Source organism: Bos indicus x Bos taurus, chromosome 4 (assembly GCF_003369695.1).
Source record: "Bos indicus x Bos taurus breed Angus x Brahman F1 hybrid chromosome 4, Bos_hybrid_MaternalHap_v2.0, whole genome shotgun sequence".
Lineage (NCBI taxonomy): Eukaryota > Metazoa > Chordata > Mammalia > Artiodactyla > Bovidae > Bos > Bos indicus x Bos taurus.
The window spans coordinates 11,931,233-11,948,552 of NC_040079.1; the positions used below are offsets into that span (position 1 = coordinate 11,931,233).

The 17,320-nt window shown below is 40.1% G+C and overlaps 1 protein-coding gene across 4 annotated transcripts in view; it reads left to right on the forward strand.

Moving 5' to 3' along the window:
* Nucleotides 1-17,320, forward strand: part of TPK1 (thiamin pyrophosphokinase 1) — a 387,814-nt gene that overhangs the window by 210,432 nt on the left and 160,062 nt on the right. For all 4 annotated transcript variants that reach the window (XM_027538741.1, XM_027538740.1, XM_027538742.1 and 1 more), the window contains exon 7: nt 13,102-13,248. In XM_027538741.1, coding sequence (XP_027394542.1) covers nt 13,102-13,248 — 147 coding nt within the window. The remainder of the gene's footprint in view (nt 1-13,101; nt 13,249-17,320) is intronic.

Sequence of the window (17,320 nt, forward strand, 5' to 3'; positions counted from 1 at the left end):
AGATAACATTTATCCAAACTGTAAGATACTTTCAAACTCTATTTCCAAATAGCTAGTGGTTCCTGAATATGATACAAATCATACTTCAGTTTTCATTTTGCACTAAATACCAGCTGTGTTGAAGATGTCATATTTTGGGTTTTCTAAACCACAAATGATCCATCTTTCCATTTCTCAAGATCTCAGATGACATGAGAGGTTTGGAGACAACAATGACCTCTTGTAGTAGATTTATCCACATTATTTATACAGACCATGATTTTATGTTAATTTTACTTATAAATATGTTCCTGACTCTTCAAAGAATTTAATTTTCAGCAGAGATAGTTGAATAAAATTATGTAAACACACACACACAAGTATGTGTTTTATTTTTTCTATTCAGCTCTCCTTGGCATTCACTTTCTGATATAGAGAAATATAAATACATGCAAATCTGCTCTTGCTATCCCTGTGTATTTATGTAGAAGAAAAAATAACACATTTCCACATTTAACTATTGTGTTTTTTGTTTATATGGAAAAATATGTTCTTTCCCCAGGGGTCTCTCATTGATATAGTTTGAGAACCTACAGGCCAGGTAATCAAGGAAATATTAGTATTCGTGGTAGATCTGTAATGAAAGATAACACTGTTACTACAACCAGGCTTGAAATGTTTAACTAAAAAATTCAAAGCCCAGGGTAAATCAAAAAAGCATTTCATTATCCTGGGCCTGAGCTCAGTCGTTGTCCTATTCTCTGTCATGACCAGGGCAGCTGAAGTTAAGCGTTATCAAGGATTTCAAATAGCAGCCTGAGGGGAAGCAAGGGAAACTCCTGGTATGCAGCAAGAGTTCTAAGAAGAAGTGAGCATCAGTGCTAAAAAGATTGTTTGGGGTCACAAAGGAAGGATCTTTAATCTCTAGATAAAAAATGTGAATTTTGATCTACGGGTAATGTTAACCTGTTAGAAAATTTTGAATGAGATATCGTAATACAATTTAGAAAGTTAGTGGCATGGCTGTGTGCAAGCTGAATTGAAGGATGGAAAATTTCATGATAGTAATAAAAGAACCGGTTACAGGATTCTTGGAAGGATAACTCTTCAGTCATCTTTTCCATCAAGAACCTGAGAAAGAAATAGAGACCTTGGAAAACAGACTTCAAGTGTGCGCTTGATGATGCTTGGTTACTCACCAGAGGTGAAGCCTGGAAACTGTAACTGTTCAGCTAACAGATGTCTGTAACATGTTTACCAGTCAATTGAGGTAGTATAGGTTGAAGAGTGCAACCTGAGAGAGAGAGTTTCTGACCCTCAGACCTTGCGGTCTGTGAAGTGGATGCCCTTACAGCTGGAATAGGACAGGTGGGGAGCCCCTTGGAAGTGGACCTTCTTCAGCGTGAACTCTCCTGTGGAGGTGGTAACTCAGCTGGATCTGGAAGATGAACTAGGAACTAGCCAGAATCAAGAGAGTGTTTTGTTCTGAGTGTTCAAGACCATAGGTGAAACTCTTAGGTTTGGAATGTCAAAGGGTAGGTAATACCGAAAGTCCTGATCACACATGCACACTTGCACCATTTACATGTTTCCTATAAGAGGCTCGTAGAATGCACTAGTCATTTGGAGTAGGCCCGTCTCTGCGGCCTCTTCTGCTGACTTGCGGCCGGTGTGTCAAGGACCTCCGGCAAAAAGAATCGCTTCCAGTCTGGATATGTTGACCTCTCCAGTGAGGGTATGGACTGCCTGGACTTTTATTGCTACAACTTTTACTGGGGTATTATAGTTTAAAACAGTTGGGAGTCTTAGTGTAGACCCTTTTCATTGCCTCCCTAGTTTTCTGTCAAATACTAACAAGCTTGTGTACATTGCTCACTTTTCAGGTATAAATATGTCCCTTCCTCTTCTTTTTTTATTTTTTTAAACTTTTCATTCAAAGAACATGTTCAAAAACAAGCTTTGTGTAAATATGTTTATGACATCTCTTAATAACATATTTGCAGTTTGACATAGATGAAAATGTTCTGTTCAAACAAGTTTTCTTTCTTTCTTTTTTTTTTTTCTAAGGAGGTGGAGGTAGGCATCTTTGGAAATACTTTACAAGGGAGAGTGAGGGGAGGGGATAGTTCCAGCTATCTTGTGATGTGTTCTGAGAATCTAAAGTGCTTCTAGACTATAAAGTCGGTGGGAGTTGTGGATGCAACTTACAAGTGAGTATTAGAGGAGATAGGACTTTAGTTTGTAGATTCTGGAGAGCTAATACTTCAAGAGAACATTGGCATGATCAGATTTGAGATGTAGAGTGCTTTCTCCTGTAATCAGATAGGAAACTACTTGGTTACAGAAAGCCAGGCAGGAGGCCAGTGGGGTCACCCCGGTGAGGAAGGTGATGACTCAATTAAGGCTGTAGCGAGGAGGATGGAGAGCACATTATTTGAGGAAAAATCTGGAGCCTTATTATCTTGCCACTGCAAGAGGCATGATTTCTTTCTCACCGAAACAGGCTGCCATTAAACTGTGACTCGCTAGGCCTTGTTGAAATTTAAATAGGGTCCCTGTAGTATTGTTTTCCACAGGCTGCCAAGATCCAGCCAGGTACAGTCTTTGTTTGTCAATACAGTATATTCTGATACCGTAAAGCCTCAGGTCTTTAATTTCTCTGGTGTCTCATTGTACTTCACATCAATCACTTGAATTATTTTATCGGCTTATTGAAACATACTTTGATATCGCTGGGCTGTTGGCAGGTTATTGTTTCTGTTCTCTCCTGATCCAGTGATTTCCTTCATAGGCTGCATTGGGTCTTCTGTCTTTAAATTAGAGCATCTGACAATTGGACCAGAGAATTTCATCTTCTGAAGCTTAAGGATAATGTCTAAATTTTTTGAGACCCTCGTGTTTAATTTGTTTCAGTTAGCTACATGCTTGGAATTCTCGAACAGCAGGATAAATGTGTATCTTGGTTTACATGGGATAGTCCTGTTTTGTGCCTGTATGCTTGGTGTAATCATTTATAATATTCCCTTTTACTTTCAAGGGTGTCTCAGCTTGTGCATTAAATTGTATGGTCACCCTGTCTATCAGGGATAGCCACAAAGAAATTGTCCATTTATGCACCTCCAAAATTCAATTTATGAAGAGTCGATGCAATTAAAATATGCTGACAGCCACTGTCCCTGCCGTAGACTTCATGCATGCTCTATCTAAGTCTTTTTGAGGACAAATGGAGAAAAACATGTCATTTGTTTACCAGAAGGCTTTGATTTCTATAATAGAAAAATGAAATTGCTTCTCCTTTTGGTGTTATATATCCTTCAGCCAGTCTTGTCATGATTCTATTAAGGCAGATAACGCAAAGCCAAGTTTTTCATTTGTTCTCTAAACAAAATAGACACAATTATTATTTAACCTATTAGAGTGGAAACCAGAGAATCTCATGTAGACTGTTAGAAGTGAAAGAGATCTTGAAAAACAGGTTGGGAATTCAGTCCGTCCCTTGCCTTCATAGATGACTCACCTGTGTCACAAGGGGGACATGTGACTTGTATATGGTTCTGTGGTTGTTAAGGGAGTATACTATACTATAGTTGGGCTTTTCTGGTGCTCAGTGGTAAAGAATCCACCTGCCAGTGCAGGAGACACAGGTTCGATCCCTGGGTCAGGAAAACCCCTTGGAGAAAGAAATGGCAACTCACCCCAGTAATACCCCAGTAGTCTTGCCTGGGAAATCCCATGGACGGAGGAGCCTGGTGGGCTACAGTCCGTGGAGGTTGCAAAGAGTCAGACAGGACTTAACGACAGAACACCAACAAAACTGCACTGTAGTCAGGTCTCCAGTGTATTCACCCAGGGTTGCAGGGTTCTTTGTGCTACCCTTAATCCAGATGAAGAGCCACAAGCAGTTACTATTCCACCACTCCCCTTTGCTGACAAAAAAAGGCCCATGTAAAATACCCTGACTTGGATGTAGGACATGTATAGAAATCAATTAGAAATTGATTTTTAACATTTTATATGTTACAGAATGTGGCATGGTAGATAACACACTTGTGTTATGTATGCACAAATATGTTACTTAAAATATTTTCTCTATAGATCTAATAGGATTGTAGCAACATTTTTTTAGAGTTACAAACACTGAGTCTTTGATGGATCACAGCCAACAGAAAATGTGTTAGCCTCTGAGAGTAGCTTTCGCTCTTTAGAGAATGGTAGATGTGTTCTAAAATAAGGAAACTTGCCCTCGAATATGCACACTCTCCCTCTCATTGCCCTCTGAAACTCATGGTCCATCCTTGTTAAAAATCCCCTGTATTTATAATGTCTTCACATGTAACACCAACAGAAAGTGGGCTTTTTTCTAAGGACAGCGGTTCTCTGCAGCCATAGTAGTGCTATTGAATGTTTTGTCTTTTCTCCTGCTTTTTCTAGAAGGGGCCCCAGAAGTAAGAGTGGATGACTTCACTGTTCTTTGCTATTTCTAGACCTGTGTGATCCACTGGCCACCTGAGCACTTGACATGTAGCTAGCCTAACAAGGTGTGCCATCACTGTGAAATACATTGAGGATTTTGAAGAGCAAGCAGGAAAAAAAAAAGAATGTAAAGTATCTTTATTTTTCCAGCTTTATTGAGATACTTGATATATAACACTGTGTACATTTAAGGTATATAACATGATTTAATACACATCCATATTGCAAAATGAGTACCCTAATAAGAGTTAGTTAGCAAGTCCATCACCTCATATGATTTTTTTGTTTGTTGTTGTGACAGAACATTTACGGTCTATTTTTAGTAACTTCCAAGCATGTAGTTCAGTATTGTTAGCTATAGTCACTCTGCTGTCCATTAGATATGTAGAACTTATCATTTATCTGGAAGTTTGTACTTTTTGACCAGTGTCTCTCTACTTCCCTATCCCCCCAACTGACATTCTCCTCTCTCTCTCTCTTTTTTTTTTTTTGAGTTTAGAATCATTTTATTTGTTTATTTTTAAACTTCTTTATTTTGTAATGGGGTATAGCCAATTAACAAGATTGTTATAGTTTCAGATGAACAGCAGAGGTATGCAGCCATCTATATTCATGTATCCGTTTTCCCCTAAACTCCCATCCCATCCAGGCTGCCATGTAACGTTGAGCAGAGTTCCATGTACTGTATGGTAAATCTTGTTGGTTGTCTATTTTAAATGGAGCAGTACGTACATGGCATTCCACTCTTCTTTGAGTTTAGTTTTTTTTAAATTTTACTTGTGAGGTCATACAATGTTTGTCTGTCTTTATCTGATTTATCTCACTTAGCATCTCAAGCCTCCAGCTTCATCCATGTTGTCACAAATGGTAGAATTTCCTTCTTTTTTGTGTCTGAATATTGTTCCATTGTGCGTATGTTTGTGTGTATTATATATATAATACGCAGATACATATATATATATATCTCACATATTTTCTAATCTTCTCTATGCATTCGTCTGTTGACAGACACTTAGACTGTTTCCATGTCTTGACTATTGTGAATAATGCTGCAGTGAACATCGGAATGTGGTTATCTCTTTGAGACCATGACTTCTTTTGTATATTACCCAGAAGGAGCAGAAGAAAGATGGCTGGATCATATAGAAGTTCTGTGTTTAATTTTTTGAAAGTGAAGTGAAAGTGAAAATTGCTCAGTTGTGTCCAACTCTTTGAGACTCCATGGGCTTACAGTCCATGGAATTCTCCAGGCCAGAATACTAGAGTGGGTAACCTTTCCCTTCTCCAAGGGATCTTCCCAACCCAGGGATTGAGCCCAGGTCTCCCACATGGCAGGCGGATTCTTTACCAGCTGAGCCACAAGGGAAGCCTTAATTTTTTGAGAGCCTTTCATACTGTTTTCCATAGTGGCCACACCAATTTCATTCCCATCAACAGCGTGTAAGAGTTCCCTTTTCTTCACATCCTTACTAATCTTACTTACTACTTACTTACTTACTTACTTACTAATCTCTCATCCTTTTGATAACAGCCATTCTGACTGGTGTGAGGTGGTATCTCATTGTGGTTTTGATTTGCACTTCTCTGATGGTTAGTGATGTTGAACTTCTTTTTACATGCCTATTGGCCATCTACATGTCCCCTTTGGAAAAATGTTTATTCAGTTCTTCTGCCCATTTTTTTAACTGCTTGGTTTACTTGTTTATTTGTTTTGATGTTAACTTGTATGAGCCTTTCATATATTTGGGATATTAACCCTTTATCAGTCATATCATTTGCAAATATTTTCTCCTATTCAGTAGGTTGTATTTTCATTTTGTGAATGGTTTCCTTTGCTGCAAAAAATCTTTTAAGTCTCATTAGGTCTCATTTGTTTAGTTTTGCTTTTACTTCCTTTGCTTTAATAGATAGATCCACAAAGAAAATCATTGGAGGGTTTTGAGCAGAAGGGTGCAAAATCTGATTTACATTTTGACAGGGTTATTTTTGTTACTATATTGAGAATAGATTGTGGAGAAATAAGGGCAAAAGCAGAGCTCTGTTGGAGGCCACTGCAGTCTTTCCCGTGAGCTATAATGGTGGCTCATATTCTCTGACAGATTTTGGTGGCCATGGTTGTGATGGGGTTGTAGGTAGTGAAGAGGGGAGAAATTTTGGATGTATACTGAACTGAGACTTCCCTGGTGGCTCAGATGGTAAAATAGATGCCTGCAACACCAGAGACCTGTGTTTGATCCCTAGGTCGGGAAGATCCCCTGGAGAAGGGAATAGCAACCCACTGCAGTATTCTTGCCTGGATAATTCCATGGACAGAGGAGCTTGGTTGGCTGCAGACCATGGGGTCTTAAAGAGTCGGGACAACTGAGTGACTTTCACTGAACTTAGGACCAATAGAATTTTTTTACAGAGTATAAGAGAGAGGAGTTAAGAATGAACCCTGGGAGTTTGGGGTGGAATAGCTTTTGTGGGGAAAACAGTGGGAGAGCATGATTCAGGGAAAGATCAGGTTAACCTGGAGATCTCTATTGGATTCCAAATGCAGATGTCAAGTAAACATTGAATATGGGAGCCTGGAGTTGAGGAGAAAGGGTCTGGATTGATGATAGACTGTTAGAAAGTGTTGATATTGTTGATATTTAAAGCCACAAGGCTGTCAGAGAACACCAAGGCAGTATGTAATGACAGAAGAGAATTAAGGACCTTACTCTGGGCTATTCCAAAGTTGTTATGTTGGTTCCTGAGAGGAAGCAACCAATGAGATCAAAGAAATATGGTTTTGCTGGAAGCCCATATTTCTGTGAGAGACTGTATCTGGGAGGAGGTAAAAATAACCTTGTGTCAGATGTTGCTGATGGATCAAATATTATCAGAACTGATAACTGCTCAGAATGGCTTTCCATGTAATGCTAATAAAAGTCAGGACTTTACAGTGGCGTACTAAGGCTCTTTTCAGATCTAACATTTAGATTTTACTCTGATTCCTCCTAATTTTGCATTCAGTTCTCATGACTATCCTCCTGACACTCTTTGAACAGAGGAATGGGTAAAGAAGATGTGGAACATGAACATATATGCCATGGAATATTACTCAGCCATTCAGCGGAGCAAAATTGGGTCATTTTGTGGAGGTGTGGATGGACACAGAGTCTACCACACAGAGTGAAGTCAGAAAGTGAAAGTGAAAGTTGCTCAGTTGTGTCCAACTCTTTGTGATCCCATGGTCTATGCTGTCCATGGCATTCTCCAGGCCAGAATACTGGAGTGGGTAGCCTTTCCCTTTTCCAGGGGATCTTCCCAACCCAGGGATCAAACCCAGGTCTCCCACGTTGCAGGCGGTTTCTTTACCAGATGAGCCACAAGGGAAGCCCAAGAGTACTGGAGCAGGTAGCCTATCCCTTCTCCAGCAGATCTTCCCAACCTAGGAATCAAACTGGAGTCTCCTGGATTGCAGGCGGATTCTTTACCAACTGAGCTATCAGGGAAGCCCAGAAAGAGACAGACAAATATTGTGTATTAATACATATATATGGAATCTAGAAAAATGGTACAGATGAACCCATCTGTAGGGCAGGAATACATATCTAGACCTAAAGAATAGACATGTGGACATGGGTGGTGGTTTGTCTTGTTTACTGATCTATCCTAAGTGTTTAGTACCTGATAGACGGTAAGTGATCAGCAAATATATATCACCCGGGGTAACACATGTGAAATAAGTTATTGTTTTCAAAAGCTGCCAACTATGGGAATCCTTGCCAAGCATAGAAGTACTGTTTGGTACATTTTAGATGACATTAACTCAGCCTAATAATCAGCTTCTTGACTCTGGTTATTTATTCAGTTTTCCCTGACTTGTGTGAGTTGATGAAGCTCAGAAATGCTTACTGTCTGCTGTGTCGCACGCGCTGCAGCTGGTGTCTGTGTTTCTCAGGTCTCCTCTAGAAGGAGAATGAGAGAGACAGGTGTACCAGCAGTCGTAACAAAGTCTGACTGTGTGTGCTGTAAGGAATAATCTGGGGGTTTTGAAGATCAGTCTGGTGCAGACACATGCGGACTCAGAGTTAGCCAAGGAGAGGCATTTGAAATTAAATGGCTGTTTGGCTCACAGGTCCTAGAGGGGAAAGGCGTGCAGGAGGCCGTGCAGGGGCCTTATGGGCGGAGGCGCAGGGTCTGAGCTTAACCAAGCAGGTGGGGAGCCGGGAGACAGCAAGGCCCCGTGAGCAAGTGCCTTTGGGGGGTTTAGAGTAGGGACACAGCAGGAGTGTGAGGGGCTGTCACTTGGTGTGTTCTAGTGTCACTAGGTCAGTCAGAGGAGGGCAGGGAGGGAAACTTGTGGTAGAGACCAGTCTTACCACCCTGGTGTACCTGGTCCTTGGAGTCAGGGGCTTACAGTCTGTGGAAATGCTGAGGCATCCAGAAAATACTGTTTTGAAAATTTATATTACACTGGGTGGTGTTAGAAGTAATGTACCAGGTTTTGGATCCACATAGAAAAGATGTCCTGGCCGTCTGTAAACAGCCTACTTTAGCCTGAAAAGTCCTTCCCAGTGGCATTGTTGTCCTAAAGGCAGGCATCTAGGCTTGTAAAGTGAAGTGAAAGTATTAATCACTCAGGCATGTCTGACTTTTGGGGACCCCATGGACTGTAGCCTGCCAGGCTCCTGTGTCCATGGAATTCTCCAGGCAAGATACTGAAGTGGATTGCCATTCCCATCTCCAGGGTATCCTTCTGACCCAGGGATCAAACCCGGGTCTCCTGCGTGGCATACAGATTCTTTACTATCTGAGCCACCAGGGAAGCCCTATTTAAATATACAGGGCTGGTGTCTGTGTTCTTTCTTCTATCTCTTTGAATGTCCTATTTCCAGCCAGAGCTAGACAACTACAGAAGCAGCTCCTGGCTGGCTCCTCCCGCCCCCTGCAGCTTACGTTGATCCTCTAATGTTTTTATAATCAGTCTTGCTAAATACTTCCTGTAGAGAAAATGAGTAGTGATGAGAAGTAATCTTGCTGCTTCTTTATTCTGAAAAATTCAGTGACTGATTTACAGATACTGCTTATTCATCATGATATGCCAGTGTGGAAGATGGGGATTAAATTTCAGCCTCAAAGGTTATGGGATCCCTCAAGGCTTGGAGTATAGTAATGAAAAATTGAGAACCTAAAATAAGGGATTTCAGAATCTGCATAGTGAATAAACTATTTTATCATCAGGTATTTGTTCTGCTGTGAATTTAGGATTATGTAGATAGGACTGTGCCGTGTGCTTTTTACTAGAGCTTTAGAACTTTCTCTACTGTATCTTCCATTGCTGTTCAGTTGCTCAGTCATGTCTGACTCTTTGCAAACCCATGGACTATAGCATACCAGGCTTCCCTGTCCTTTACTATCCCCTGGAGTTTGCTCAGACTTATATCCACTGAGTCAGTGATGCCATCCAACCATCTCATCCTCTGTCGCCCCCTTCTCCTCCGTCCCTCAATCTTTCCCAGCATCAGTTTCTTTTCCAATGAATTGGTTCATCGTATCAGGTGGCCAAAGTATTGGAGCTTTAGCATCGGTCCTTCTAGTGAATATTCAGGGTGATTGCCTTTAGGATGGACTGGTGTCTTTCTTATATTGTCTTTCTTTTCAGTTTAAGGCAAATTCTCTTCGATTCTTCTGAGTTCCTATATAACTTCTGAGCCCTTCCCCTCTGGTCTGGAGTGTTACTATTTAAGATTTTTCAAGCACTGCTAAAAGCCATTACCTAACTTGACACCCCAAAGGCTTGTAGGTCACCCCTTTCTTCTGAAGACTAAGATGTCTTAATCTTTGCCTGTGTATTAGGAGTAATACATGTCTTCCTAGAGTGCATGGTCTTCCTCTGCCTCAAATCTAATTCTCAGAGTTCCAGAAAGATCTCCAAAAAAAAAAAATTAGATCTTCTAGATGTGTGGTATACTTGTCTTAAAATACTATAGTTTTGACACAAAGTATCATATTCAAAATCAAAATTCATATTCTCCCTACACTCTGAAAAGGTCAAAAATAGGAAACTCATTCCCAACCTTGAGATTCTTCTGTGTAGTTTACTTTTGTGTTGTTATGAATCCCCCTTCTGATGTATATATTCTCATATTATGGTAGTTAATCTAGTTCTTGCTTTGGCTGACTGGTCCTTTCTTGCGGTGTCTTCACTTATTCATTCATCAAGCACTTGAGTGTCTTGCGTGTGTTAGGCACTATGAGGAGGACCAGGGTCACAACCTGTGAGCTGCACAGCCTTTGGCTTTATGGCGACTTACGCCACTTACTGTTCCTCCAGGAACTGAGCAGGTTGTACCGGTGCAGGGGTGTCATGCTATTCTCCTAAAATCATGATTTCTTCAAGGCACATGTTATTTGAGCTTTTAAAATGTACTATTTAAAAACTAATAGCCAAATAGTTCCTATCTTTAAATAAGTTCTACTTTACTTCAGGTAGAGTGAGTAGTATAATTGTCAGTTCTTATTACATGTAACGTTTTCTTGTGTCGACCTAAAAAACAGTCGCAACCTTAAAGTTGAGAGTTATGTTTTATCTGGTGGGAATTTTTAGGACTTCAAGCCCAGGAGACAGCATCTCAGGTGGCTCTGAGAGAACTGCTCTGAGGAGGGGAGGAGCCAGGTTATATAGAAGTTTTTCAGCAAAGGGCAGGTAGTCTGAACACCAAAAGGTTAATTAAAGAAAATTTAATTAAATTTAAAAAGTTAAAAAACTAATTAAAGAAAACCAAGTGGCTCAGACAGTAAAGAACCTGCCTGCAGTGTGGGAGATCTGGGCTCAATCCCTGCGTCGGGAAGATCCCCTGGAGAAGGAAATGGCAACCCAGTCCAGTATTCTAATCTGGAAAATCCCATGGATCTAGGAGTCTGGCAGGCTATAGTCCATGGGTTGCAAAAAGTCAGACAAAACTGAGCAGCTAACAACAGCAACAGATAGCCTAAGTTAAGGAATTTAACAGTTTTCTGTGCATTGGAAGATGCAAGAGTCTGGGCTCACTGAAATCATTCCTCCCATATGCCTCTCAGCTCTCTGAGGCCAGGATACTGCGTTGGTCATTGATCACACCTTGAGTTCCTCGATGCTCACCATAGGGAGTGGCTGCAGCCTGAAGGGAGAAGGCAGTGGCACCCCACTCCAGTACTCTTGCCTGGAAAATCCCATGGATGGAGGAGCCTGGAAGGCTGCAGTCCATGGGGTCGCTGAGGGTCAGACACGACTGAGCGACTTCACTTTCACTTTTCACTTGCATGCATTGGAGAAGGAAATGGCAACCCACTCCAGTGTTCTTGCCTGGAGAATCCCAGAGACAGGGCAGCCTGCTGGGCTGCCACCTGTGGGGTCGCACAGAGTCAGACACGACTGAAGTGACTCAGCAGCAGCAGCCTGAAGGCTGCCAGATTGAACAGGTACTGTTCTCCTTCCTGAGTGCCTCTCGGGCTCAGGGATTCGTATTTGGAGAGCAGGAATCACTGATGACTGTGACATTCTTGTTTACTGATATGGCAGGAAATACTTTATTTCTTACTTACAATATTTTGATTAATCTCTCCAGCTTTTCCTTTTTCATGATCAGTATAGCAGCTTTGACTCTGTTGATGCATGAGAAGATCAGGCTGACTAGCCAAAGGAAAGAGACCAGGCAACATCTCTCTTTCATTCTCCTTAAGAGCTTCATTCTCCTTAAGAGCTTTGGCCAAAGGAGACTGTGACCCTGCACCCTTCCACTGCTCCGTGGCCATTCTTCAACCATTGTTCTTATAAGTTAGGAAAGCATCACAGTAATTTTATATATAAATATCATGGAAATGTGTTATCCACAATAGGGAAATGTTTAAATAAACTACACTGTAATGATAGGAAATGCTTTCTTTAAAGTGTTAAGTGAAAAAAATAGCATATCAAATGACATGTAACAATAATAAACATATTAATAATAATATAAATGTAATAATACCAAAAATAATACAGTGGAAGAGCGGCTGACGTGTTTTAAGCAATCACTGTGTTATGAACATGTTTTAAGTCTTTGCACTTATTAACCCATTTAGTGTCCTCATTTAATCCCCAGAACAACCCTATCAATTGGCCATTGTTAGCCAGTTTTTCCATGCAAACAGAAAAATGTGGTACAGGGAATTTAGGCAACTTGCTAGGTTCAGTGAAGACAGTTCAGGTCTTTAACATACTTGGATTGTGGTGGGGGGCAATGACAGACCTCAGACCTGTAAAAGAGGCTCCTTCACTGTTGGGTGCTATGTGTCATCAATGTGGCCACAGGGATGCTATATGGGTAGATGGGAGCAGCACCAGCTGTGGATTTGGGAAGACTTCCACGTGGAAGAAACATGGAGCAGAGTTTTAAAGGAAGAGTTGGTTAGTTTTCCAGCTGAATAGGCAAATGGGAAAAACTTACGATTGGTACCAAAAATGTTGCTCTCAGAAGCTGACTGCTACGTAACCAATCATGGGACTTAATCTGAACAACACAGTCATTGTCTGCTGTTTCTTCATGGCTTATCTAACAAAAGAGAGTATTCAAAGCTCTATGGAAGTATTCAATGCTATTTAATCATTTTAAATTCCTTAAATATGTGACTGCCGATTTTCCTGTGGTTTCTCAGGTAGATATGATCGTGACCTTGGGAGGACTTGCTGGACGCTTTGACCAGATCATGGCATCTGTGAGCACTTTGTTCCAAGCGCCTCAAATAACTTCTTTGCCAGTTATAATAATCCAAGAGGAATCTCTCATCTACCTGCTCCAACCGGTAAGTGAGGATTAAATAGACTGTCTGCACTTTGCTTCTACAAAACCTGTAAGATTTTTGTAGATAAGGCGAAAGCATCTGCCCAGTTTATGTGTTTCAACTGAGTGAAGTTGACAAGTTTGACTGCCTCTGGTCACTGAGGGGGAAATAGGTGGAAGAGAAGCTGTAAAACTTTCATTTTGTTGTACTTAGAAAAAAAAAAATCAAAGAAAGAAAATAAGGTTTTCAATTAAGTTGATTAAGAATTAAATTTAGCATTTTTGCATTTTGAGCAGCTGCATATGAGTGTCACTTGAGAAAAATCTCATCAGAGGAAGCACAAAGCTTGGCAAATATTTCAAATGGAATTCTCAGATATTTTCAGTGTTGTCGTAATTGGAAACTGTATTTGATTTTGTGAAGTACTTAAAGTCTTTAGCTTTTACTGTTCATAAGTTGCTTGCTTGTTAATTTCACTTTCATGATGATGTCATTCATTTCCCATGATAAACAGCAAGGGGTTTTTTTTATCAATGTAGTGCTTAGAATAGAATTCTTATTATATAAACACGTTTTATGAGGTTGATGGGTGTATTTCAGTTTGAAAAATGATAGCTTGGTAACTTTTTTTTTAAAACAGTGGACAGTTTTTTCCTTTTTTGCCTCTCATTGTAGTGTGCTACATATAGCTTTGCTCCCACTCCATCTGCTGTTCACCATCTGTAGCTTGTCATTACCTAAAAATTGTTGTTTGGTTAATATGGCAAGTTATAATGCATGCTCACCATTGTTCAGCCACTTGTGCGTTGTTTTTTTTTGCACTGCCTGGCTTTGTTGCTTTCTGGAACACTTTCTGTGAGATGTGAAAAGGAAGTTGAAGAATTCAGTTTTCAAACTTCATGCTGTCCATTTGTTTGGTCAGCAAACAGTTATGGCGTGCCTGTTGCCTACCTGTTACACTGCTGGGTAATTGAAGATTAAGCAGAAATAGTAACATAGGTTCTTTAGAACTATAGTTCTGTATCCTGCATCAAACCTGGACTGGCGATTCGTTTCTTATGTGATATTGTACATGTTTTAATGCCGTTCTCCCAAATCATCCCCCCATCCTCTCCCACAGAGTCCAATAGGCTGTTCTATACATCTGTGTCTCTTTTGCTGTCTCGCATACAGGGTTGTCGTTACCATCTTTCTAAATTCCATGTATATGCGTTAGTATAGTGTATTGGTGTTTTTCTTTCTGGCTTACTTCACTCTGTATAATAGGCTCCAGTTTCATCCACCTCATTAGAACTGATTCAAATGATTTCTTGTTAATGGCTGAGTAATTAAATAAATAAGAAAAAAAAAGAACTATAGTTCTGAAGATCTGTAGTACATGTCCAGTGAAGGAGACATTAAACACAAACATAAAGCTAGATTGAAAGTTTAGAACATAAAGATGATAAAAGGTTATATAATCTGGTCATGGGTGTGGCAAGGAAATGCTTACAGAGGCATTCACATTTTATTCAGTCAATTAACTCAACAAATGTTTACTGAGTACCTGCTGTATGTCAAGTGCTTTTCTGAGGATACAGCAGCCAGCAATAGCAAAACCCTTGCTTTCATGGAACATGAATTCTGTAGAGCTTACGTTTCAACAGACCCTTGAAGGATGAGTAGATCTCTGTTATGGGAAATGATGGGAAAGTCATTCCAATTAGAAGGAGCCACTAAAGAAAGAAAGAGCTGCAGGGCATGTTGTGGGATCTACAGGTAATACTGAGCAGCCGTATGGAAAATACCTAAATATCAGACTCAGAAGACTCTGAGGTCCAGAAGACTCGTTTAGATCCTGACTGTGAAAAGCCTTGAATGATATATACTAGAGTATGAATTTTTTTTGCCATAAGCTATGGCAAAGTCATTAAAATAGTTCAGTTAGCAGTCTGACATGCACAGATATGCTTCTTAGATTTCTAATTAGGTGTTTGTTAAATACTTAAAATTTCCCGACACTTTCTGAAGTGTGAAACTCTCTACAGCTGTGAAGCATTGAGCTTTATTGTTTTATTATGATTTTATTTATATGATTCTATGAATACTAAAATAGTCAACTGTAACTTGTCTCTGTATAAATACTTTGGCTAAGAAGTAACTAGATATCATAGAATAATTTTTGAAAAGTAAAGTTGAAACATTAACTGATAGCAAAGTTAGTTAGTTAGTTAGTTCAGTCGCTCAGTCATGTCCGACTCTTTGTGACCCCATGAATAGCAGCACACCAGGCCTCCCTGTCCATCACCATCTCCCGGAGTTCACTCAGACTCACGTCCATCGAGTCAGTGATGCCATCCAGCCATCTCATCCTCTGTCGTGCCCTTCTCCTCCTGCCCCCAATCCCTCCCAGCATCAGAGTCTTTTCCAATGAGTCAGCTCTTCTCATGAGGTGGCCCAAGTACTGGACTGATAGCAAAAGCCACGTCTAAAAATGACTTCTGCTCTTAAGATCTTTTCGTTGTCTGTGGTGTTCTGTACCTTTATTGTATAAATACAGACTTCCTAAAATGTATTCAGCTTGGGATTTCTTAGAATTAATTCTCTGTCTATAGGTTGCTGTCTGTCATCAGTTTGGAGAACTCACAGCCGTTATGTTTTTAAATATTGTCCCATCATATTCTCTTTCTTTCTTCTTCTGCAACTCCAATTGGGTGTATATGTGTGTGTATATATATGTATACATATATACATATACACATATACGTGTACATATATATGTGTATATCTATACACACACACACACACATGTGATCCTCTAATTGCATCACATATATCTCAGAACTTCCTTCATATTTTCTTAGTTTCTCTGAGCTGCATTCTGAAGTTCCTCATAACCTCTGCAAACCACTTCACTCTTCTGCTTTAGCTGTTCTATTTTGCTACTAAACTTATCCTTTTCGTAGCAGAGGCTTTTAAATTCCTGTCATGATTCATCTCTCTTACATACTTTCCCCTTACTCACAATTTAAAAACTCTTAAAATGTAATTGTTGTACTTTCTTTATAGTCTAGAATAATTCTGATATCTGCAGTCTTTATAAGTTAGCTGTCTTTTCTGTTCTTTTTTCCCTTTATATTTTGTAACCTTGATTTCATTCTGTATTTTGTGATTTTTCTCTGTGACCTCGTATTTCTGAGAACTTTTCCCTTGGGAATTACTTGAAATAGGAGTTAAAAGTGAGTCCAAGAAGACTCTGGAGTGGATTTCTAGCCCAGTTATTTATAGACACTAAAAACTTAAAACCTTTTGTTTGAGATTTTTGGGAGACTATCTAGGTGGTATATATTTTGAAGCTAATTCTGCTGGGAGTTTGACTTCTGATTACAGATGCCCCAGGAAGACTTGTTCCTCTTTTCATCCTGAATTTGGTTGGCAGTTTTCCTAGCATTCCCGTGGGAGTGTTCTTTCTCTTCCTCTTTGCTCTGTGAGTGTTTGCTTAAGCAGTGCAGTCTCCTTTACACTCCTACCTTGCTCAAGCTCACTCTCCTGATGACCTCCACACTCGGAGGCTGAAGAAATTGACGTGCAGGTTCATGATTTGGTAAAAAAGAAAAATCAAATGCGTGTAAGGTGAAAGTTAGATTTGGTGTTCCTTTTCAATCAAAACCTAGTTTTGGGGTTTTGAGTATTCTTTGGTGGGGGGAGGGGAAAGGTTTGATGCATTTTCAAAGATCCTCCCCCACTTTTTTTTTCCTAGCTTTTTGTTGTTCTCAATTGGCCAGGGTACTAATCTACCCTGGGTATGTTGCAATGATAATTAACCCCCAAATCTCAGAGGCTTCACTGAGAATGAGCTTAAATTTTTTTTTTTTTCTCATTCATGGAGAATCTGCTATGGTTTGGGCGGTATGGTCTACTTCGTATCTGAGCCAGTTGGGACACATTGAGGCAGCAGGGCAGAAAGATAACTATAAGGAGGAGTGGTACTGCATGTTTTCTTCTTTAAAATTTTTATAAATGCATTTATTGTTTGGCTGTGTGGCGTGTGTAATCTTACTTCCCCAACCAGGGATCGAACCCACGCCCCTTGCTTTTGAAGTGCAAAGTCTCA